The sequence below is a fragment of the Coregonus lavaretus genome (assembly GCF_964263955.1).
Source record: "Coregonus lavaretus genome assembly, chromosome: 21".
NCBI lineage: Eukaryota > Metazoa > Chordata > Actinopteri > Salmoniformes > Salmonidae > Coregonus > Coregonus lavaretus.
Genome location: NC_140008.1, coordinates 6357026 through 6381843, shown reverse-complemented (window position 1 = coordinate 6381843; position 24818 = coordinate 6357026). Strand labels below are relative to the sequence as shown.

The 24818-nt window shown below is 47.0% G+C and overlaps 1 protein-coding gene across 1 annotated transcript in view; it reads right to left on the bottom strand.

Annotated features, from left to right (window-relative positions):
- Positions 1-24818, bottom strand: part of LOC311148725 (potassium/sodium hyperpolarization-activated cyclic nucleotide-gated channel 4-like) — a gene marked incomplete at both ends in the record, with an annotated part of 58181 nt that overhangs the window by 6182 nt on the left and 27181 nt on the right. The window contains 4 exons of the mRNA XM_084185701.1: positions 799-1039; positions 10231-10377; positions 17289-17507; positions 18601-18762. Coding sequence (XP_084041827.1) covers positions 799-1039; positions 10231-10377; positions 17289-17507; positions 18601-18762 — 769 coding nt within the window. The remainder of the gene's footprint in view (positions 1-798; positions 1040-10230; positions 10378-17288; positions 17508-18600; positions 18763-24818) is intronic.

The window sequence follows — 24818 nt, the reverse complement described above, 5'->3', positions numbered from 1 at the left end:
AACTCCACAGATGGAGCACTTAATGCAATTTTAGAGCTTAGAGTTTTGTTCTGACCTCATCTGTCCTGCTACAGCCAGCCAGATCAGGGAAATAAAATAGTGAATTTTTTTTATCTCTCTGGCCTCCTTTAGTTCAATTTAGGTATTTAATTTATTTTTTCATGTCATGCAAACATGACAAGTGAAAAGATTTCAGTGACACAGGCCTAACACATTTCTGTTTGCATGAATTTTTGTAATAATTATTCCTTACGGTATAATTCACATAGTGGTAACAATGGGAAACCCCACTACAAAAGGACTATGGTCACAAGTTAAACTCCAACTCAATCCCAAGCTTTTTGGAGAATTTATTGCAGCAGTGTGTTACACACAGTCATATTAATCGAATGAATCAATTAATTATTACAGGAGAATAAACTCCATGTTCACGGAGTTCATGGGTTTTTATTGTGAGATTTCGAATGAGTAAGATTTCCAAATGTATTCATTACACATGGCAAATAAACTTCAAACTTCAAATACTTACCATCCCAAAGCAACGTATTTACAATACACTGTTTCCAGTGGTATAGTGGAGGTTAAACGCACATAAACGAAGTTTACAAAAAATATATATATTTGGATTGCGCGTTCACCCACCTTTTGTATAGGGTTCCTTACTTTACTCACCACCAACGGCGATCAGTATTTACCCACCTACTGTCTTACCACTGCATCACTGATTGTTTCATTGTTAGTAGTTTGTCAGTGTGGATATTGTAACAGAGGCTCTGTGACCTTTGACATTCTTCCTACCTCCAAAGTAGGACCCGTCAGACAGCTTGGTCTCCTTGGTGCCCTTGGTGATGACGCAGACCACCCCGTGTTGGATGAAGTACATCTTTCTGCCGACGGTGCCCTCCATAACCACATTATCCGTGGGCTGGAACACCTCAAAGCGCAGCTTGGTCAGCACTGACGTCACAAAGTTGGGGTCGGCGTTGGCGAACAGAGGCATCGAAGCAACCAGCTTACGACAGTTGAAGTTGACAATCTCCTGCAAAGACAGAAAATATGTAATATAATAGAAAAACTAATAAAACAATATTGTAAGTACATGAACACTAATTTGTGCCCTAAAGGGAAAAATCAAGTAAAAACAAATCTTCAAAATAGAATAAGGTTCCAGCAAGGTACTTAGTGGTATCATGACATGCATTCAGTAGGGTCTCATAAAGGCTGTGTTTGAGAGGATCAAAACTGCAATGTATCATGGGTAAATTGTGACTGACTGATGATCTACAAATAATAATGAGTTGTTATTTATGATGCAAGGTGATTTGCACCGTCAACTGCAATGTCGAACAAGCCCATAATCCTGTTCTCAGAAACTTCCGCTCAAATGCTTGAAGAGTCTGGTGGACCAATGCGTCAAACTTGGCCTTCGTTAGCCAATACAGACAGACCAGGAGAAACTCCTGGTGCATAGGCATTGGCTTAATCAGCTTAATCTACCAACCAATCATCTCCCACAACACCTTCCTCCCTAACCCGCCCCCGTAAACTAGCACACCACAAGCACAGAGGCATGTTTTGCAGTCGTGTGATTCACTTAAATTAAATGATGACAAACACGTTACTCAGTAAGGTCACTGCCATAGAATTCGATGGTCACTCCAACTAAGGCAAACTTTGAATCGTTGATGTACCAGGCTTATATACGGTGTGCATAATAGCCTGGGGACGAGGTCAGGGCTGTGCATAATAGCCTGGGGACGAGATCAAGGCTGTGCATAATAGCCTGGGGACGAGGTCAGGGCTGTGCATAATAGCCTGGGGACGAGGTCAAGGCTGTGCATAATAGCCTGGGGACGAGGTTAGGGCTGTGCATAATAGCCTGGGGATGAGGTCAAGGCTGTGCATAATAGCCTGGGGACGAGGTTAGGGCTGTGCATAATAGCCTGGGGACGAGGTCAAGGCTGTGCATAATAGCCTGGGGACGAGGTCAGGGCTGTGCATAATAGCCTGGGGACGAGATCAAGGCTGTGCATAATAGCCTGGGGACGAGGTCAGGGCTGTGCATAATAGCCTGGGGACGAGGTCAAGGCTGTGCATAATAGCCTGGGGACGAGGTTAGGGCTGTGCATAATAGCCTGGGGACGAGGTCAAGGCTGTGCATAATAGCCTGGGGACGAGGTTAAGGCTGTGCATAATAGCCTGGGGATGAGGTCAAGGCTGTGCATAATAGCCTGGGGACGAGGTCAGGGCTGTGCATAATAGCCTGGGGACGAGGTCAGGGCTGTGCATAATAGCCTGGCGACGAGGTCAAGGCTGTGCACAATAGCCTGGGGACGAGGTCAGGGCTGTGCATAATAGCCTGGGGATGAGGTCAGGGCTGTGCATAATAGCCTGGGGACGAGGTCAAGGCTGTGCATAATAGCCTGGGGACGAGGTTAGGGCTGTGCATAATAGCCTGGGGATGAGGTCAAGGCTGTGCATACTAGCCTGGGGACGAGGTTAGGGCTGTGCATAATAGCCTGGGGACGAGGTCAGGGCTGTGCATAATAGCCTGGGGACGAGGTCAAGGCTGTGCATAATAGCCTGGGGATGAGGTCAAGGCTGTGTATACTAGCCTGGGGACGAGGTTAGGGCTGTGCATAATAGCCTGGGGATGAGGTCAAGGCTGTGCATAATAGCTTGGGGACGAGGTCAGGGCTGTGCATAATAGCCTGGGGATGAGGTCAGGGCTGTGCATAATAGCCTGGGGACGAGGTCAAGGCTGTGCATAATAGCCTGGGGACGAGGTTAGGGCTGTGCATAATAGCCTGGGGATGAGGTCAAGGCTGTGCATACTAGCCTGGGGACGAGGTTAGGGCTGTGCATAATAGCCTGGGGACGAGGTCAGGGCTGTGCATAATAGCCTGGGGACGAGGTCAAGGCTGTGCACAATAGCCTGGGGATGAGGTCAAGGCTGTGCATACTAGCCTGGGGACGAGGTTAGGGCTGTGCATAATAGCCTGGGGACGAGGTCAGGGCTGTGCATAATAGCCTGGGGATGAGGTCAGGGCTGTGCATACTAGCCTGGGGATGAGGTCAAGGCTGTGCATAATAGCCTGGGGACGAGGTTAGGGCTGTGCATAATAGCCTGGGGACGAGGTTAGGGCTGTGCATAATAGCCTGGGGACGAGGTCAAGGCTGTGCATAATAGCCTGGGGACGAGGTTAGGGCTGTGCATAATAGCCTGGGGATGAGGTCAAGGCTGTGCATAATAGCCTGGGGACGAGGTCAGGGCTGTGCATAATAGCCTGGGGATGAGGTCAGGGCTGTGCATACTAGCCTGGGGATGAGGTCAAGGCTGTGCATAATAGCCTGGGGACGAGGTCAGGGCTGTGCATAATAGCCTGGGGATGAGGTCAGGGCTGTGCATAATAGCCTGGGGACGAGGTCAAGGCTGTGCATAATAGCCTGGGGACGAGGTTAGGGCTGTGCATAATAGCCTGGGGATGAGGTCAAGGCTGTGCATACTAGCCTGGGGACGAGGTTAGGGCTGTGCATAATAGCCTGGGGACGAGGTCAGGGCTGTGCATAATAGCCTGGGGACGAGGTCAAGGCTGTGCATAATAGCCTGGGGATGAGGTCAAGGCTGTGTATACTAGCCTGGGGACGAGGTTAGGGCTGTGCATAATAGCCTGGGGATGAGGTCAAGGCTGTGCATAATAGCTTGGGGACGAGGTCAGGGCTGTGCATAATAGCCTGGGGATGAGGTCAGGGCTGTGCATAATAGCCTGGGGACGAGGTCAAGGCTGTGCATAATAGCCTGGGGACGAGGTTAGGGCTGTGCATAATAGCCTGGGGATGAGGTCAAGGCTGTGCATACTAGCCTGGGGACGAGGTTAGGGCTGTGCATAATAGCCTGGGGACGAGGTCAGGGCTGTGCATAATAGCCTGGGGACGAGGTCAAGGCTGTGCACAATAGCCTGGGGATGAGGTCAAGGCTGTGCATACTAGCCTGGGGACGAGGTTAGGGCTGTGCATAATAGCCTGGGGACGAGGTCAGGGCTGTGCATAATAGCCTGGGGATGAGGTCAGGGCTGTGCATACTAGCCTGGGGATGAGGTCAGGGCTGTGCATAATAGCCTGGGGACGAGGTCAGGGCTGTGCATAATAGCCTGGGGATGAGGTCAAGGCTGTGCATACTAGCCTGGGGATGAGGTCAAGGCTGTGCATACTAGCCTGGGGATGAGGTCAGGGCTGTGCATAATAGCCTGGGGATGGGGTCAGGGCTGTGCATAATAGCCTGGGGATGAGGTCAAGGCTGTGCATAATAGCCTGGGGACGAGGTTAGGGCTGTGCATACTAGCCTGGGGACGAGGTCAGGGCTGTGCATAATAGCCTGGGGACGAGGTCAGGGCTGTGCATACTAGCCTGGGGATGAGGTCAAGGCTGTGCATAATAGCCTGGGGACGAGGTTAGGGCTGTGCATAATAGCCTGGGGACGAGGTCAAGGCTGTGTATAATAGCCTGGGGACGAGGTTAGGGCTGTGCATAATAGCCTGGGGATGAGGTTAGGGCTGTGCATACTAGCCTGGGGATGAGGTCAAGGCTGTGCATAATAGCCTGGGGACGAGGTCAAGGCTGTGCATACTAGCCTGGGGACGAGGTTAGGGCTGTGCATACTAGCTTGGGGACAAGGTTAGGGCTCATATGAAACTTCTAAGAGACATAATGAACACAGGTTTATTTATGTAGATCATTTAATGATAATTTTGTATCAGATCTTCAACATAAAACACAAAAACATCCCACGTTCATAGCATTCCGATAACGATGATCTTGTGATGAACATCAAGTGTGGCGACATTTAGACATGTATTAGGCTACATTACAATTCAATCATTGTTTACAGTATGTCCCTTATCTGCAGCAAAACCTCAACCGAACAGACACATTTTTAGCCCAATCTACAGGCTCTCGATCAGCTCACGTTGCATTTTTCCCAAATCGTAGGAAATCAGAGCAAACCCGGCGTAAAATGTAACGCCGCAGCCAGTAAAGTGTAAGCACATACCCGATTTGCAGTTCATGGCTCTCACTGGCTCTCACTGGCTCTCACTGGCTCTCACTGGCTCTCACTGGCTCCCGGGCACTCCACGGGCACTTACGGCGTCCCGATAATTTTTATGTTGAATATATTCAGCCTTAAATCGGCCATTATCGCCAAGTGTGAGCAGTGCTCAGAGCAGCTACTCAGAACTACACTGAACAAAAATATAAACGTAACATGTAACAATTTCAAAGATTTTACTGAGTTACAGTACAGTACATACAGTTGAAGTCGGAAGTTTACATACACTTAGGTTGGAGACATTAAAACTCGTTTTTCAACCACTCCACAAATTTCTTGTTAACAAACTATAGTTTTGGCAAGTCGGTTAGGACATCTACTTTCTGCATGACACAAGTAATTTTTCCAACAATTGTTTACAGACAGATTATTTTACTTATCCACTGTATCACAATTCCAGTGGGTCAGAAGTTTACACACACTAAGTTGACTGTGCCTTTTAACAGCTTGGAAAATTCCAGAAAATTATGTCATGGCTTTAGAAGCTTCTGATAGGCTAATTGACATAATTTGAGTCAATTGGAGGTGTACCTGTGGATGTATTTCAAGGCCTACCTTCAAACTCAGTGCCTCTTTGCTTGACATCATGGGGAAATCAAAAGAAATCAGCCAAGACCTCAGAAAAAAATGTGTAGACCACAAGTCTGGTTCATCATTGGGAGCAATTTTCAAACGCCTGAAGGTACCACGTTCATCTGTACAAACAATAGTATGCAAGTATAAACACCATGGGACCACGCAGCCGTCATACCGCTCAGGAAGGAGACGCGTTCTGTCTCCTAGAGATGAACGTACTTTGGTGCGAAAAGTCCAAATCAATCCCAGAACAACAGCAAAGGACCTTGTGAAGATGCTGGAGGAAACAGGTACAAAAGTATCTATATCCACAGTAAAACGAGTCCTATATCGACATAACCTGAAAGGCCGCTCAGCACGGAAGAAGCCACTTCTCCAAAACCGCCATAAAAAAGCCAGACTACGGTTTGCAACTGCACATGGGGACAAAGATCGTACTTTTTTGAGAAATGTCCTCTGGTCTGATGAAACAAAAATAGAACTGTTTGGCCATAATGACCATTGTTATGTTTGGAGGAAAAAGGGGGATGCTTGCAAGCCGAAGAACACCATCGTGAAGCACAGGGGTGGCAGCATCATGCTGTGGGGGTGCTTTGCTGCAGGAGGGACTGGTGCACTTCACAAAATAGATGGCATCATGAGGAAGGAATATTATGTGGATATATTGAAGCAACATCTCAAGACATCAGTCAGGAAGTTAAAGCTTGGTCACAAATGGGTCTTCCAAATGGACAATGACCCCAAGCATACTTCCAAAGTTGTGGCAAAATGGCTTAAGGACAACAAAGTCAAGGTATTGGAGTGGCCATCACAAAGCCCTGACCTCAACCCTATAGAAAATGCGTGGGCAGAACTGAAAAAGCGTGTGCGAGCAAGGAGGCCTACAAACCTGATTCAGTAACACCAGCTCTTCCCCCCGAAAAAAAAAATAAACAAAAAAAAAAAAAAAAAAAAAAAAAAAAAAAAAAACACCAGCTCTGTCAGGAGGAATGGGCCAAAATTCACCCTACTTATTGTGGGAAGCTTGTGGAAGGCTACCCGAAACATTTGACCCAAGTTAAACAATTTAAAGGCAATGCTACCAAATACTAATTGAGTGTATGTAAACTTCTGACCCACTGGGAATGTGATGAAATACATAAAAGCTGAAATGAATCATTCTCTCTACTTTTATTCTGACATTTCACAATCTTAAAATAAAGTGGTGATCCTAACTGACCTAAGACAGGGAATGTTTACTAGGATTAAATGTCAGGAATTGTGAAAAACTGAGTTTAAATGTATTTGGTAGCATTGTATTTGGCTAAGGTGTATGTAAACTTCCGACTTCAACTGTATAAGGAAATAAATTAGGCCCTAATCTATGGATTTCACATGACTGGGAATACAGATATGCATCTGTTGGTCACAGATACCTTTTAAAAAAAGCAGGGGCGTGGATCAGATAACCAGTCAGTATCTGGTGTAACCACCATTTGCCTCATGCAGCACGACACAACTCTTTCGCATAGAGTTGATCAGGCTGTTGATTGTGGCCTGTTGAATGTTGTCCCACTCCTCTTCAATGACTGTGCGAAGTTGCTGGATATTGGCGGGAACTGGAACATGCTGTCGAACACGTCGATCCAGAGCATCCCAAATAGGCTCAATGGGTAACATGTCTGGTGAGTATGCAGGCCATGGAAGAACTGGGATATTTTCAGCTTCCAGGAATTGTGTACAGATCCTTGCGACATGGGGCCGTGCATTATCATGCTGAAACATGAGGTGATGGCGGCGGATGAATGGCACGACAATGGGCCTCAGGATCTTGCCATGGTATCTCTGTTGCCATCGATAAAATACAATTGTGTTCGTTGTCCGTAGCTTATGCCTGCCCGTACCATAACCCCACCGCCACCATGGGGCACTCTGTTCACAACGTTGACATCAGCAAACCGCTCACCCAAACGACGCCATACACGTATGCCATCTGCCCAGTACAGTTGAAACCGGGATTCATCCGTGAAAAGCACACTTCTCCAGCGTGCCAGTGGCCATCGATGGTGAGCGTTTTCCCACTGAAGTCAGTTTCTCCTACCTACATGTACAAATTACCTTGACTAACCTGTACCCCCGCACATTGACTCGGTACCGGTACCCCCTGTATATAGCCTCGTTGTTGTTATTATAATGTGTTACTTTTTATTTTATTTTGTACTTTATTTTATTTGGTAAATATTTTCTTAACTCTGTCTTGAACTGCATTGTTGGTTAAGGGCTTGTAAGTAAGCATTTCATGGTAAGGTCTGTTGTATTTGGCGCATGTGACAAATAAAGTTTGATTTGATTTGATTTGAACTGCAGTCAGGCCAAGACCCAGGTGAGGATGACAAGCACGCAGATGAGCTTCCCTGAGACAGTTTCTGACAGCTTGTAGAAATTATTTGGTTGTGCAGACCCACATTTTCATCAGCTGTCCGGGTGGCTTGTCTCAGATGATCCCACAGGTGCAGAATCCGGATGTGGAGGTCCTGGGCTGGCGTGGTTACACGTAGTCTGCGGTTGTGATACCAGTTGGATGTGCTGCCAAATTCTCTAAAATGACGTTGAAGGTGGCTTATGGTAGAGAAATTAACATTAAAATATCTGGCAACAGCTCTGGTGGACATTCCTGCAGTCAGCATGTATATTGCACGCTCCCTCAAAACTTGAGACATCTGTGGCATTGTGTTGTGTGACAAAACTGCACATTTTAGAGTGGCCTTTTATTGTCCTCAGCACAAGGTGCACCTGTGTAATGATCTTCCTGTTTAATCAGCTTCTTGATATGCCACACCTGTCAGGTGGATGGATTATATTGGCAAAGGAGAAATGCTCACTAACAAGGATGTAATCAAATTTGAGAGAAATAAGCTTTTTGTCCATATGGAAAATCTCGGGGATCTTTTATTTCAGCTCATGAAACATGGGACCAACACTTTACATGTTGCATTTAAATTTTAGTTCAGTGTATAAAGGTTCTCTTCAACTACCCCACAAGTTCATCACAACAATGGCACTGAAGGTATGGCATACCCTCACATACCCCCTCAATTAGATTCCTGGTTTTAACACACCAAGCCCTTCACTGACACAGAGATATTTAAAGAGTACATGGTGACTGAAGGAATTTGCAGACAAAATCTATGGATAGTAGACTATAATGTAACCTGTCAAACAGGTAGGCCTACCTCTTAGGTTCCAACACAAAGCCCTCTTGTTGTTAGTAACGTCGAATGAAAATTATGACTGGTTAAATGAATTAGGCCTTCTCGAATTAGCCTACTTTCAGCACCCATGCGCTGTCCATCTCCGATTGCTTGTGCCGCGGCTGCCACTTCAATGCAATGCAAGTTATGTAAGTTACTGAAATCTTGCTTATTGTTAGGTCAATAACTCTAATAAAAAGCTTCATTTACATTTTACATTTTAGTCATTTGGCAGACGCTCTTATCCAGAGCGACTTACTGTAGTGAGTTCATACTTTTTTTATCATGGGCAACAAAACATATTGTTTTTATTTAAATAAATGATAGCAGTAGCAAGCTATCAGAGTTGACCTCTGGCCATCCTCATCTTCCCTAAAACTGAACAGGACATCAGTAGTCCGCACGCACAGATGCTGTGTTCATCCTATGTGCATCGTTGTGCTTCCTCGGTTGCCATGATTATTTATTTACTAGGGCTGCACCACAGGAGGTTGGTGACACCTTAATTGGGGAGGGTGGGCTCGTGGTAATGGCTGGAGCGGAATAGGCAGAATGGTATCAAATATATCAGACACGTGGTTTCCGTGTGTTCGATGCCATTCCATTGACTCCGTTCCAGCCATTATTATAAGCCGTCGTCCTCCCCTCAGCAGCCTACACTGCCCTACACATGAGCAAACCTGCCCAACAAATATAGCCCGATTCTGGCCCGATTGTCCAATCGGAGTTACCGTCAGGTGTATGTACAATACCGATTACTAGTTCACTACGATTTGGCACCCTATTCCCTACATAGTGCCCTATGGGCCCTGGTCAAAAGTAGTGCACTAAATAGGGAATGGGGTGCCATTTGGGACAGCCTTAGAGTAGTCTACAGGCTACAGATAAGTAATCACATAATGGTTGCTACCCAGAATATTGAACAGAAATCTCCCCTCAACAAAGTCAGCATTTTTTTGGTATCTACTAGCTAATGAGATGAAGGCATCGCTATCAGTTCAGTTCCAGGCCTGCCATCATTAGGATGATAAATAACTGCAGTCATGGGTCGGCATCAGAAATGGCACCCGATTCCCTGTGGGCCCTGTTCAGAAGTAGTGCACTATAAAGGGAATATTGTGCCATTTGGGGGAGCGGTCACTGAGATGATGGAGATTAAAACCTGATTCAGCCAGAACCAGAACCAGAACCAGAACCAGAACCAGAACCAGAACCAGGGAGAGTCATTATTATTATCATGACAATGGGTCTGATGTCACATGGAGATCACACAGAGACAATCACACACCACCAACATACACCCACACACACACTGACCTCTCTGAGCGGTTCGTTCAGCTCCCCCAGAATGCTCTCCTCGTCAAACATCTTGCCCTGGTAGCGATGTTCGTAGTAGTCATGGACCCTCTGCCGCATGCCGGCAGGAAGCTTGTGGAAGGACATGTACTGCTCCACCTGCTTATACTGTAGAATACAAAGATAATTGATTAGTTGATTGATTGATTGATTGAAAGACATTTACTGCTCCACCTGCTTATACTGTAGAAGACAAAGATAATTGATTAGTTGATTGATTGATTGATTGATTGAAAGACATGTACCGCTCCACCTGCTTATACTGTAGAATACAAATATAATTGATTAGTTGATTGATTGATTGAATGATTGACTGATTGAAAGACATGTACTTCTCCACCTGCTTATACTGTAGAAGACAAAGATAATTGATTAGTTGATTGATTGATTGATTGATTGAAAGACATGTACTGCTCCACCTGCTTATACTGTAGAAGACAAAGATAATTGAGTAGTTGATTGATTGATTGATTGATTGAAAGACATGTACTGCTCCACCTGCTTATACTGTAGAAGACAAAGATAATTGATTAGTTGATTGATTGATTGATTGATTGAAAGACATGTACTGCTCCACCTGCTTATACTGTAGAATACAAAGATAATTGATTAGTTGATTGATTGATTAATTGATTGATTGAAATACATGTACTGCTCCACCTGTTTGTACTGTAGAATACAAATATAATTGATTCGTTGATTGATTGATTGATTGATTGATTGAAAGACATGTACTGCTCCACCTGTTTATACTGTAGAATACAAAGAAAATGGATTAGTTGCTTGATTGATTGATTAATTGATTGATTGAAAGACATGTACTACTCTACTTGCTTATACTGTAGAAGACTAAGACGATGGAGGTTGTTTTTTGAGGACCACAATGGAAATAGGAAGAACATAACTACGTGTGTCTCTGGCTGGATCAGCCTACTGCTTTTAATCATCAAATAAATTCAATCAATCAAACAGTTGTCAGATTATGTTAAAACAGGTGATAAATGTACCATTGGTACAGCACAGATATAGTATTCCCAGGTACATGGAGAATTACTGTATGTCATGACAATAGCCTCCAGCACACAGGTGAACCTGAGGCTCCACAGATTACATATGTTTCCGTCTCAATCTCATCAGGAATATGAACAATTGATGTTTGAATAATTTTAGTGTAATAATTATCTATTAAATGACACTTTGAGTATTGAGCCTGAGAGTGCATTTTACTGAGCGTTTCAGTGAACCAGGCAGTAGCAGTTTATCATTGCTCTCATAGGTTGACAGTTAACTGTCCTCATAATCCTCCTCAAAGCTACATGAGAGAATTCTGAATACCAAGGAGTGGAATGGTGCTCTCCACAAACTGCCCTCGCTGCAGAAATAATCTCCCCCGGTTAATCACATTAATAAGGTTGTTAGCAGTCAGCAGGTAGGTCATCACATTAATAAGGTTGTTAGCAGTCAGCAGGTAGGTCATCACATTAATAAGGTTGTTAGCAGTCAGCAGGTAGGTCATCACATTAATAAGGTTGTTAGCAGTCAGCAGGTAGGTCATCACATTAATAAGGTTGTTAGCAGTCAGCAGGTAGGTCATCACATTAATAAGGTTGTTAGCAGTCAGCAGGTAGGTCATCACATTAATAAGGTTGTTAGCAGTCAGCAGGTAGGTCATCACATTCATAAGGCTATGAGCAGTCAGCAGGTAGGTCATCACATTCATAAGGTTGTTAGCGGTCAGCAGGTAGGTCATCACATTCATAAGGTTGTTAGCGGTCATCAGGTAGGTCATCACATTCATAAGGTTGTTAGCGGTCATCAGGTAGGTCATCACATTAATAAGGTTGTTAGCAGTCAGCAGGTAGGTCATCACATTAATAAGGTTGTTAGCAGTCAGCAGGTAGGTCATCACATTCATAAGGTTGTTAGCAGTCAGCAGGTAGGTCATCACATTCATAAGGTTGTTAGCAGTCAGCAGGTAGGTCATCACATTCATAAGGTTGTTAGCAGTCAGCAGGTAGGTCATCACATTAATAAGGTTGTGAGCAGTCAGCAGGTAGGTCATCACATTAATAAGGTTGTTAGCGGTCAGCAGGTAGGTCATCACATTAATAAGGTTGTTAGCAGTCAGCAGGTAGGTCATCACATTCATAAGGTTGTTAGCAGTCAGCAGGTAGGTCATCACATTAATAAGGTTGTTAGCAGTCAGCAGGTAGGTCATCACATTAATAAGGTTGTCCTTGATTGTGTCCCAAATGGCACCCTATTCCCTACATAGTGCACTACTTTTGACTAGGGCCCATAGGACTGTATGGGGAATAGAGTCCCATTCGGGACAGGGCCCTCGAGGTCCATCCTATCAGACGGTGAAGCTATGTAGAGAGTGAGAGTATGTCCTCTAGCTGCAGATAATGCAACACACCATTCATTTCCTGTGGAGAGTAGAAGATGTAGCTGGAGATAATGCAACACACCATTCATTTCCTGTGGAGAGTAGAAGATGTAGCTGGAGATAATGCAACACACCATTCATTTCCTGTGGAGAGTAGAAGATGTAGCTGGAGATAATGCAACACACCATTCATTTCCTGTGGAGAGTAGAAGATGTAGCTGGAGATAATGCAACACACCATTCATTTCCTGTGGAGAGTAGAAGATGTAGCTGCAGATAATGCAACACACCATTCATTTCCTGTGGAGAGTAGAAGATGTAGCTGGAGCTAATGCAACACACTATTCATTTCCTGTGGAGAGTCGAAGATGTAGCTGGAGATAATGCAACACACCATTTATTTCCCATGGAGAGTAGAAGATGTAGCTGGAGATAATGCAACACACCATTCATTTCCTGTGGAGAGTAGAAGATGTAGCTGGAGATAATGCAACACACCATTCATTTCCTGTGGAGAGTAGAAGATGTAGCTGCAGATAATGCAACACACCATTCATTTCCTGTGGAGAGTAGAAGATGTAGCTGCAGATAATGCAACACACCATTCATTTCCTGTGGAGAGTAGAAGATGTAGCTGCAGATAATGCAACACACCATTCATTTCCTGTGGAGAGTAGAAGATGTAGCTGGAGATAATGCAACACACCATTCATTTCCTGTGGAGAGTAGAAGATGTAGCTGCAGATAATGCAACACACCATTCATTTCCTGTGGAGAGTAGAAGATGTCACTGCAGATAATGCAACAAATCATTAATTTCCTATGGAGAGTAGAAGATGTCACTTCAGATAATGCAACACACCATTAATTTCCTATGGAGAGTAGACATTGTAGCTGGAGATAATGCAACACACCATTCATTTCCTATGGAGAGTAGAAGATGTAGCTGCAGATAATGCAACAGTAGAAGTGGACGACGGAAGATGTTTCCTCCTCATCATCCTTTCCTCTCTCTCTCTCTCTCTCTCTCTCTCTCTCTCTCTCTCTCTCTCTCTCTCTCTCTCTCTCTCTCTCTCTCTCTCTCTCTCTCTCTCTCTCTCTCTCTCTCTCTCTCTCTCTCTCTCTCTCTCTCTCTCTCTCTTCTGATCCCTAGGAGGTCCATTCCTCTTGAAGTTAAACTTTTAATAGAATTTCTTGGAATGCAAGCTTCATAATTCATCTTCTTGAACTTTTATGACTTTTTCAGCGTGCACTCTTTCCCTATTTCTATTTTTATAGACCTTATGTTATGGACCATTTCCTGACTGCAGGCTGTGTGCTGTGCTGTGCACCCACTGAATCTTTCCAGAGCAACCAACACCTGTCTGAAAAGCCCTTCTCTCTGCACATACCGTATGGCCAATCCCAAATCAACCCATAGCTCCTACACCTAGGCACTTGTATATGTCACGATCGTGTGAATGATGAGACCAAAGCGCAGCGCGTGTTCCGAGAAACATGATGACTTTATTTACTTAAAGTGCAACACGAGAAAACAACAAAGAACGATACGTGAAGTTCCACTACTGATACAGACAGCAGCAACACGGAAACAAAAACCCACAAACCCCACAGGACAACATACAGCCTAAATATGGCTCCCAATCAGAGATAACGAGCCGAACAGCTGACACTCGTTACCTCCGATTGGGAGTCAATGAATACAAACACCCAACATAGAAATACCACAACCTAGACACCCCAACATAGAAATACACCCAAAACAAATGAACATGAACAACCCTGGCTCAAGAATAAAGGTCCGTGGAGCCAGAGTGTTACATTACCCCCCCCTAAAGGTGCGACCTCCGGGCGCACCAGCAAACAGTCTAGGGGAGGGTCTGGGTGGGCGTCTGTCCAGGTGGCGGCTCTGGCCCAGGTCGTGGTCCCCACCCCACCATAGTCATTACCCACTTACTTAGCCTCCTACACATTACCACCCCCCCACTACACCCCACTGGGTTAAGGGGCGGCACCGGACTAAGGGGCAACACCGGACTACGGACCAGCACCGGGATAAGGGGCAGCACCGGGCTAAGGGGCAGCACCGGGCTAAGGGGCAGCACCGGGCTAAGGACCAGCACCGGGATAAGGACCAGCACCAGGCTAAGGAACAGTACCTGACTAAGTGGCAGCACCGGACTGAGGGGCAGCTCCGGACTGAATGGCGGATCCTGGCTGGCTGGCTCAGGCGGATCCTGGCTGAACGGCTCATGGCTGGCCGACGGATCTGGCTGCTCATGGCTGGCCGACGGATCAGGCTGCTCATGGCTGGCCGACGGATCTGGCAGATCCTGTCTGGCCGAAGGCTCTGGCTGATCCTGTCTGGCGGAAGGCTCTGGCTGATCCGGTCTGGCGGAAGGCTCTGGCTGATCCGGTCTGACGGAAGGCTCTGGCTGCTCCGGTCTGACGGAAGGCTCTGGCTGCTCCTGTCTGGCGGAAGGCTCTGGCTGATCCTGTCTGGCGGAAGGCTCTGGCTGATCCTGTCTGGCGGAAGGCTCTGGCTGATCCTGTCTGGCGGAAGGCTCTGGCTGATCCTGTCTGGCGGAGAGCTCTAGCGGCTCCGATCTGGCGGACGGCTCTGAAGGCTCATGGCAGACGGGCGGCCTTGTAGGCTCTGTACAGACGGGTAGTTCAGACGGCGTTGGGCAGACGGACAGTTCAGACGGCGTTGGGCCGACAGGCAGTTCAGGCGCCGTTGGGCAGACGGGCAGTTCAGACGGCGTTGGGCAGACGGGCAGTTCAGACGGCGTTGGGCAGACGGACAGTTCAGGCCCCGTTGGGCAGACGGACCGTTCAGGCCCTCTGAGGCGCACCGTAGGCCTGTTGCGTGGTGCCGGAACTGGAGGTACCGGGCTGAGGACACGCATCACAGGGCTAGTGCGGGGAGAAGCAACAGGGCATGCTTGGCCCTGGGGACGCACCGTAGGCCTGATGCGTGGTGCCGGAACTGGAGGTACCGGGCTGAGGACACGCATCTCAGGGCTAGTGCGGGGAGTCGGAACAGGGCATGCTGGACCCTGGGGACTCCCATAACGCCTAGTGCGGGGAGCCGGAACAGGGCATGCTGGACCCTGGGGACTCACCTCACGCCTAGTGCGGAGAGCAGGAACAGGCCGGGCTGGGCTGGCGACGCGCACCGTATCCCTGGTGCGAGTGGCCGGAACAGGCCGGGCCGGGCTGGCGAAGCGCACCGTATCCCTGGTGCGTGGAGTAGGAACAGGCAGGGCTGAGCTGGCGACGCACACCGTATCCCTGGTGCGTGGAGTAGGAACAGGCAGGGCTGAGCTGGCGACGCACACCGTATCCCTGGTGCGAGTGGCCGGAACAGGCCGGGCCGGGCTGGCGAAGCGCACCGTATCCCTGGTGCGTGGAGTAGGAACAGGCCGGTCCATACCGGGAACACACACCACTGGCCTCAACCGAGGATCAGGAACGGGCCGGACCGGACTGGCAACACACCTCAGTCCTTCACGCCGTGCCACACACACATCCCTGCCTCTTCTCGCCAATGGCTCCCGTACTCCGTTAGCCCTCTCACCTATACTCCCTGTGGCAGCTTCCTGCTGCCCAGCCGCCCAAGCCATGTGCCCCCCCCCAAAAACTTTTTGGGGTTGCCTCACGTCCACGGGCTTCCAGCCTCGCCTTCGCGCTGCCTCCTCGTACCACCTCCTCTCGGCTTTGGCTGCCTCCAGCTCTTCCCGAGGGCGGTGATATTCCTCCGGTTGTGCCCAAGGATCCTCTCCGTCCAATAACTCCTCCCATGTCCAGACCCTCGGCTCCTGGACACGCTGCTTGGTCCTGGTATGGTGGGTTTTTCTGTCACGATCGTGTGAATGATGAGACCAAAGCGCAGCGCGTGTTCCGAGAAACATGATGACTTTATTTACTTAAAGTGCAACACGAGAAAACAACAAAGAACGATACGTGAAGTTCCACTACTGATACAGACAGCAGCAACACGGAAACAAAAACCCACAAACCCCACAGGACAACATACAGCCTAAATATGGCTCCCAATCAGAGATAACGAGCCGAACAGCTGACACTCGTTACCTCCGATTGGGAGTCAATGAATACAAACACCCAACATAGAAATACCACAACCTAGACACCCCAACATAGAAATACACCCAAAACAAATGAACATGAACAACCCTGGCTCAAGAATAAAGGTCCGTGGAGCCAGAGTGTTACAGTATAGATCTGAGAGGATTGGATTGGTGTAATTAATTTGATAGTAGCTCCATATTGCCCTCTGAGGAAAGCAATGAGGAAAATTTGAATTTGAATTTCCGTTTACAACCCTGGACAGACCTTTGGACTCGGAGTCCAGTACAGATGCATTTTAATTTAACTCTGCTTCTCAGAGTATGAAAATATTCCTGCCTCAACAGAAAATGTGAATTATTATGTGTATTATAATTCATGGACATCTTTGTAGGGGTTGATACGTTTTTCGTAAGGGCAAATCAAGTCTGACATTTTTCAGTGGAAAATACCAACTTTAGAAGCCTTTTTAAACATTGAATACACTACAATTTGGAAAATTATCTGATCTAACAGAGATAGCAGATCTTAAATCACTCACCTTCTCCTGGTACTGCCGTCGGGACGAGTCCAGTGACTGAATGAGAGCGGTTGCATGGCCTACGAACATGGCGTAGCAGGTGGCGCCCACGATCATGCTGAGGATGGTGAGCCACACGTCCACCAGGCCGACAGGAGGGTACATACCGTAACCGATACACAGCATGTGGCTCATAGCCTTGAACAGGGCGTAGGAATACTGCTGGCCCCACGTGTCATTCTGTAGGAGGGAGAGGAGAGAAGGGGAATGGGAGATGAGAAGAAGAGTGAGAGAAGAGAAGAGAAGAGAAGAGAAGAGAAGAGAAGAGAAGAGAAGAGAAGAGAAGAGAAGATAAGAGAAGAGAAGAGAAGAGAAGAGAAGAGAAGAGAAGAGAAGAGAAGAGAAGAGAAGAGAAGAGAAGAGAAGATGTTGCCGATTGCCTATGTTCCAGGAGGAGCAAAAGGCCTAAATAAGTAAATATTACTGTTGAAACATTGGACTTCTGGAACCCTGCACTTCTGGAACCCTGCACTTCTGGAACCCTGCACTTCTGGAACACTGGACGTTTGGAACACTGGACTTTAGGAACATTAACCTTTAGGAACATTGGACGTTTGGAACATTGGACTTTAGGAACATTGGACGTTTGGAACATTGGACTTTAGGAACATTGGACTTTAGGAACATTGGACGTTTGGAACATTGGACTTTAGGAAGATTGGACGTTTGGACTTTAGGAACATTGGACTTTAGGAACATTGGACTTTAGGAACACTGGACGTTTGGAACATTGGACTTTAGGAACATTGGACTTTAGGAACACTGGACGTTTGGAACATTGGACTTTAGGAACATTGGACTTTAGGAACATTGGACTTTAGGAACACTGGACGTTTGGAACATTGGACGTTTGGAACATTGGACTTTAGGAACATTGGACTTTAGGAACATTGGACTTTAGGAACACTGGACGTTTGGAACACTGGACTTCCGGAATACTGGAATTTTTGGAACACTGGACTTCTGGAACACTGGACATTTGGAACACTGGACTTCTGGAACACTGGACATTTGGAACACTGGACTTCTGGAACACTGGACATTTGGAACACTGGACTTCTGGAACACTGGACATTTCGAACACTGGACTTATGGAACACTGGACATTTGGAACACTGGACTTCTGGAACACTGGACATTTGGAACACTGGACTTATGGAACACTGGATTTATGGAACACTGGACATTTGAACTGGTGTCTCTCTGTGTGCGTGTGCGTGTGTGTTTGTGTGTGTGTGTGTGTGTGTGTGTGTGTGTGTGTGTGTGTACTCACCACCATCTTGTTCCTGGTGACCCAGCAGTCAGAAGGGAACTCCTGCAGCATGGGAACCAGGAACTGCAGACATCCATCCCAGTGACACAGCAGCAGCATCATAGCAATCAGGTTCACGATCCTCACCATGGCACTGGCCAGGTCATAGGTCATATGGAAAATCTAGGAAATTAGAATGAGAAAAACGTAATTGTACCCCACGCAATGTGGATTAACAAACATTAACAGGACCTGCAGCTAATTAAGTAACTAGACATGTACTGTACTATTTTGCCAGTGTAAACACTACTTAACACTAAACAAATGCACAATTTCAATTTGACAATTGTGCTGCTGCCTCCAATGTAATCAGATAGTAGTGGGATTAGTAATGGGATTAGTAGTGGGATTAGTAGTGGGTGCAGTAGTGGGTACAGTAGTGGGATTAGTAGTGGGTGCAGTAGTGGGTACAGTAGTGGGATTAGTAGTGGGTGCAGTAGTGGGTACAGTAGTGGGTACAGTAGCGAGATTAGTAGTGGGTGCAGTAGTGGGTACAGTAGTGGGATTAGTAGTGGGATTAGTAGTGGGTGCAGTAGTGGGTGCAGTAGTGGATGCAGTAGTGGGTACAGTAGTGGGTGCAGTAAGTGGGTGCAGTAGTGGGTACAGTAGTGGGTACAGTAGTGGGTACAGTAGTGGGTGCAGTAGTGGGTGCAGTAGTGGGTACAGTAGTGGGTGCAGTAGTGGGTACAGTAGTGGGTGCAGTAGTGGGTCAGTAGTGGGTACAGTAAGTGGGTGCAGTAGTGGGTCAGTAAGTGGGTACAGTAGTGGGTACAGTAGTGGGTGCAGTAGTGGGTACAGTAGTGGGTGCAGTAGTGGGTCAGTAGTGGGAACAGTAGTGGGTACAGTAAGTGGGTGCAGTAGTGGTTCAGTAGTGGTACAGTAGTGGGTGCAGTAAGTGGGTACAGTAGTGGGTGCAGTAGTGGGTGCAGTAGTGGATGCAGTAGTGGGTGCCGTAGTGGGTACAGTAGTGGGTGCAGTAGTGGGTACAGTAGTGGGTGCAGTAGTGGGTGCAGTAGTGGGTACAGTAGTGGGTGCAGTAGTGGGTACAGTAGTGGGGACAGTAGTGGGTCAGTAGTGGGTACAGTAGTGAGTCAGTAGTGGATGCAATACGTGGGTGCAGTAGGTGCAGTAAGTAGGTGCAGTAGTGGGTACAGTAGTGGGTGCCGTAGTGGGTGCAGTAGTGGGTCAGTAGTGGGTACAGTAGTGGGTGCAGTAGTGGGTCAGTAGTGGGTACAGTAGTGGGTACAGTAGTGGGTGCAGTAGTGGGTACAGTAGTGGGTGCAGTAAGTGGGTACAGTAGTGGATCAGTAGTGGGTACAGTAGTGGGTCAGTAGTGGGTACAGTAGTGGGTCAGTAGTGGGTACAGTAGTGGGTACAGTAGTGGGTCAGTAGTGGGTGCAGTAAGTGTGTCAGTAGTGGGCACAGTAGTGGGTACAGTAGTGGGTCAGTAGTGGGCACAGTAGTGGGTACAGTAGTGGGTCAGTAGTGGGTACAGTAGTGGGTGCAGTAGTGGGTACAGTAGTGGGTACAGTAGTGGGTGCAGTAGTGGGTACAGTAGTGGGTGCAGTAGTGGGTGCAGTAGTGGGTACAGTAGTGGGTGCAGTAGTGGGTACAGTAGTGGGGACAGTAGTGGGTCAGTAGTGGGTACAGTAGTGAGTCAGTAGTGGATGCAATACGTGGGTGCAGTAGGTGCAGTAAGTAGGTGCAGTAGTGGGTACAGTAGTGGGTGCAGTAGTGGGTGCAGTAGTGGGTCAGTAGTGGGTACAGTAGTGGGTGCAGTAGTGGGTCAGTAGTGGGTACAGTAGTGGGTACAGTAGTGGGTGCAGTAGTGGGTACAGTAGTGGGTGCAGTAAGTGGGTACAGTAGTGGATCAGTAGTGGGTACAGTAGTGGGTCAGTAGTGGGTACAGTAGTGGGTGCAGTAAGTGGGTACAGTAGTGGTTCAGTAGTGGGTACAGTAGTGGGTCAGTAGTGGGTACAGTAGTGGGTACAGTAGTGGGTCAGTAGTGGGTGCAGTAAGTGGGTACAGTAGTGGTTCAGTAGTGGGTACAGTAGTGGGTCAGTAGTGGGTACAGTAGTGGGTACAGTAGTGGGTCAGTAGTGGGTGCAGTAAGTGTGTCAGTAGTGGGCACAGTAGTGGGTACAGTAGTGGGTCAGTAGTGGGTACAGTAGTGGGTACAGTAGTGGGTCAGTAGTGGGTGCAGTAAGTGTGTCAGTAGTGGGCACAGTAGTGGGTACAGTAGTGGGTCAGTAGTGGGTACAGTAGTGGGTGCAGTAGTGGGTACAGTAGTGGATCAGTAGTGGGTACAGTAGTGGGTCAGTAGTGGGTACAGTAGTGGGTGCAGTAAGTGGGTACAGTAGTGGTTCAGTAGTGGGTACAGTAGTGGGTCAGTAGTGGGTACAGTAGTGGGTACAGTAGTGGGTCAGTAGTGGGTGCAGTAAGTACTGCCTCAGTTTTGATGATGGCAATTTGCATATACTCCAGAATTTCTCTCTCTCTCTCTTTGCCATGAAAATGAACTTAATCCCAGAAAAATATTTCCACTGCATTTCAGCCCTGCCACAAAAGGACCAGTTGCCATCATGTCAGTGAATATCTCGTTAACACAGGTGAGAGTGTTGACGAGGACAAGGCTGGTGATCACTCTGTCATACTGATTGAGTTAGAATAACAGACTGGAAGCTTTAAAAGGAGGGTGGTGCTTGAAATCATTGTTCTTCCTCTATTAACCATGGTTACCTGCAAGGAAACACGTGCCGTCATCATTGCTTTGCACAAAAAGGGCTTCACAGGCAAGGATATTGCTGCTAGTAAGATTGCACCTAAATCAACCATTTATCGGATCATCAAGAACTTCAAGGAGAGAGGTTCAATTGTTGTGAAGAAGGCTTCAGGGCGCCCAAGAAAGTCCAGCAAGCGCCAGGACCGTGTCCTAAAGTTGATTCAGCTGCGGGATCGGGGTACCACCAGTGCAGAGCTTGCTCAGGAATGGCAGCAGGCAGGTGTGAGTGCATCTGCATGCACAGTGAGGCGAAGACTTTTGGAGGATGGCCTGGTGTCAAGAAGGGCAGCAAAGAAGCCACTTCTCCCCAGGAAAAACATCAGGGACAGACTGATATTCTGCAAAAGGTACAGGAATTGGACTGCTGAGGACTGGGGTAAAGTCATTTTCTCTGATGAATCCTCTTTCCGATGGTATGGGGCATCCGGAAAACACCTTGTCCAGAGAAGACAAGGTGAGCGCTACCATCAGTCCTGTGTCATGCCAACAGTAAAGCATTCTGAGACCATTCATGTGTGGGGTTGCTTCTCAGCCAAGGGAGTGGACTCACTCACAATTTTGCCTAAGAACACAGCCATGAATAAAGAATGGTACCAACACATCCTCCGAGAGCAAATTCTCCCAACCATCCATGAACAGTTTGGTGACGACCAATGCCTTTCCAGCATGATGGAGCACCTTGCCATAAGGCAAAAGTGATAACTAAGTGGCTCGGGGAACAAAACATTGACATTTTGGGTCCATGGCCAGGAAACTCCCCAGACCTTAATCCCATTGAGAACTTGTGGTCGAACCTCAAGAGGCGGGTGGACAAACAAAAACTCACAAATTCTGACAAACTCCAAGCATTGATTATGGAAGAATGGGCTGCCATCAGTCAGGATGTGGCCCAGAAGTTAATTGACAGCATGCCAGGGCGGATTGCAGAGGTCTTGAAAAAGACGGGTCAACACTGCAAATATTGACTCTTTGCATAAACGTAATGTAATTGTCAATAAAAGTATTTGACGCTCATGGAATGCTTGTAATTATACTTCAGTATACCATAGTAACATCTGACAAAACTATGTCATAACACTGAAGCAGCGAACTTTGTGAAGACCAATACTTGTGTCATTCTCAAAACGTTTGACCACGACTGTATATCAAGCTATGGTTACTCATTGTGTATGTATTCCTGCTGTTATTACTTGTCTATTATTTCTCCCCAAAAACATCTCTCTGCGCTGTTGAGAAGGGCCCGTAAGTAAGCATTTCACTGTAAGTCTACACCTGTTGTTTACCAAGCATGTGACAAATCAAATATGGTTTGATTTGAGTCCCTCTACCCATAGGCCACATCACATTGTTGTTAATCTGCCCACCATTAGACCGCCAGACCAGGCAGCACAGCAACACTATTATAATGGATATTTAGTTTTACGTAATCATCTGGGACTATCGTCACTGTGTACTAATGGTCCTGAGGGGGTGTGGGGGGGGGGAGGGATTATATTCTCTTTACAGTGGTAAAAGATCCCACTGAGAACACTGCTAGTCTATTCTCTTTACAGTGGTAAAAGATCCCACTGAGAACACTGCTAGTCTATTCTCTTTACAGTGGTAAAAGATCCCACTGAGAACACTGCTAGTCTATTCTCTTTACAGTGGTAAAAGATCCCACTGAGAACACTGCTAGTCTATTCTCTTTACAGTGGTAAAAGATCCCACTGAGAACACTGCTAGTCTATTCTCTTTACAGTGGTAAAAGATCCCACTGAGAACACTGCTAGTCTATTCTCTTTACAGTGGTAAAAGATCCCACTGAGAACACTGCTAGTCTATTCTCTTTACAGTGGTAAAAGATCCCACTGAGAACACTGCTAGTCTATTCTCTGCAGCCAGCAAAGTAAAGTGACAATATGCATTGTTATGTCATTTCAACAATATGTGTGGTGGCTCTTTTCAGTGTGTGTGTGTGTGCGTGTGTGTGCGTGCGTGCGTGTGTGTGTGTGTGTGTGTGTGTGTGTGTGTGTGTGTGTGTGTGCGTGCGTGCGTGCGCGCGTGTGTGCATGCGCGCGTGTGTGTGTGTACACATGATGATTGGATCTAAGTATACGTCTAATTGAGTATGGGATGGAGTTACGGGATGCTTTGTCAATTACACCTCAATTACTGATATCAGAACTTTATGCAAATGCAACACACAGAGAATCTAAACTAGTATTATATACTTCATATCTGAACCAGTAATATGTCATATCTGAACCAGTAATATGTCATATCTTAACCAGTAATATATAATATCTGAACCAGTAATATGTCATATCTGAACCAGTAATATGTAATATCTGAACCAGTAATATATCATATCTGAACCAGTAATATGTCATATCTGAACCAGTAATATGTCATATCAAATAATTGAAATTGTAAAGCAGCACATTGAAACGAGAGTAGGTATATGGTTAAGTGGTTACTATGACTGGGGTTCATCATCTACAATGAATGAGAGAGCAGATCACTGTCTTCTGTCCAGGGTTGGGGTCAATTCCATTTCAATTCAGTCCATTCAATTAGTAAACTCAAATTTGGAATGTCAGTTTACTTCCAGAGTTGACTGAGTTGAAATGTAATTGATCCCAATCCTGTCCCCAAGCCCTACCTCCTGGTGCTCCCCAAGCCTTACCTCCTGGTGCTCCCCATGCCTTACCTCCTGGTGCTCCCCATGCCTTACCTCCTGGTGCTCCCCAAGCCTTACCTCCTGGTGCTCCCCAAGCCCTACCTCCTGGTGCTCCCCATGTCTTACCTCCTGGTGCTCCCCAAGCCTTACCTCCTGGTGCTCCCCAAGCCCTACCTCCTGGTGCTCCCCATGTCTTACCTCCTGGTGCTCCCCAAGCCCTACCTCCTGGTGCTCCCCAAGCCTTACCTCCTGGTGCTCCCCAAGCCTTACCTCCTGGTGCTCCCCAAGCCCTACCTCCTGGTGCTCCCCAAGCCCTACCTCCTGGTGCTTCCCAAACCTCCCTAGAAGGGAAAGACACTATGAGTCTTTCATCCTCTTACGAAAGGAAATTCTCTCTCTCTCAATTCCAAGAAAATTGACATTTACTTTTTGAATTGACCGGGTCACCACAACCCTGCTCCCTACTGTACGTCCTTCCACTGGTTTATATATGTTACCCTGCTCCCTACTGTACGTCCTTCCACTGGTTTATATATGTTACCCTGCTCCCTACTGTACATCCTTCCACTGGTTTATATATGTTACCCTGCTCCCTACTGTACGTCCTTCCACTGGTTTATATATGTTACCCTGCTCCCTACTGTACGTCCTTCCACTGGTTTATATATGTTACCCTGCTCCCTACTGTACGTCCTTCCACTGGTTTATATATGTTACCCTGCTCCCTACTGTACG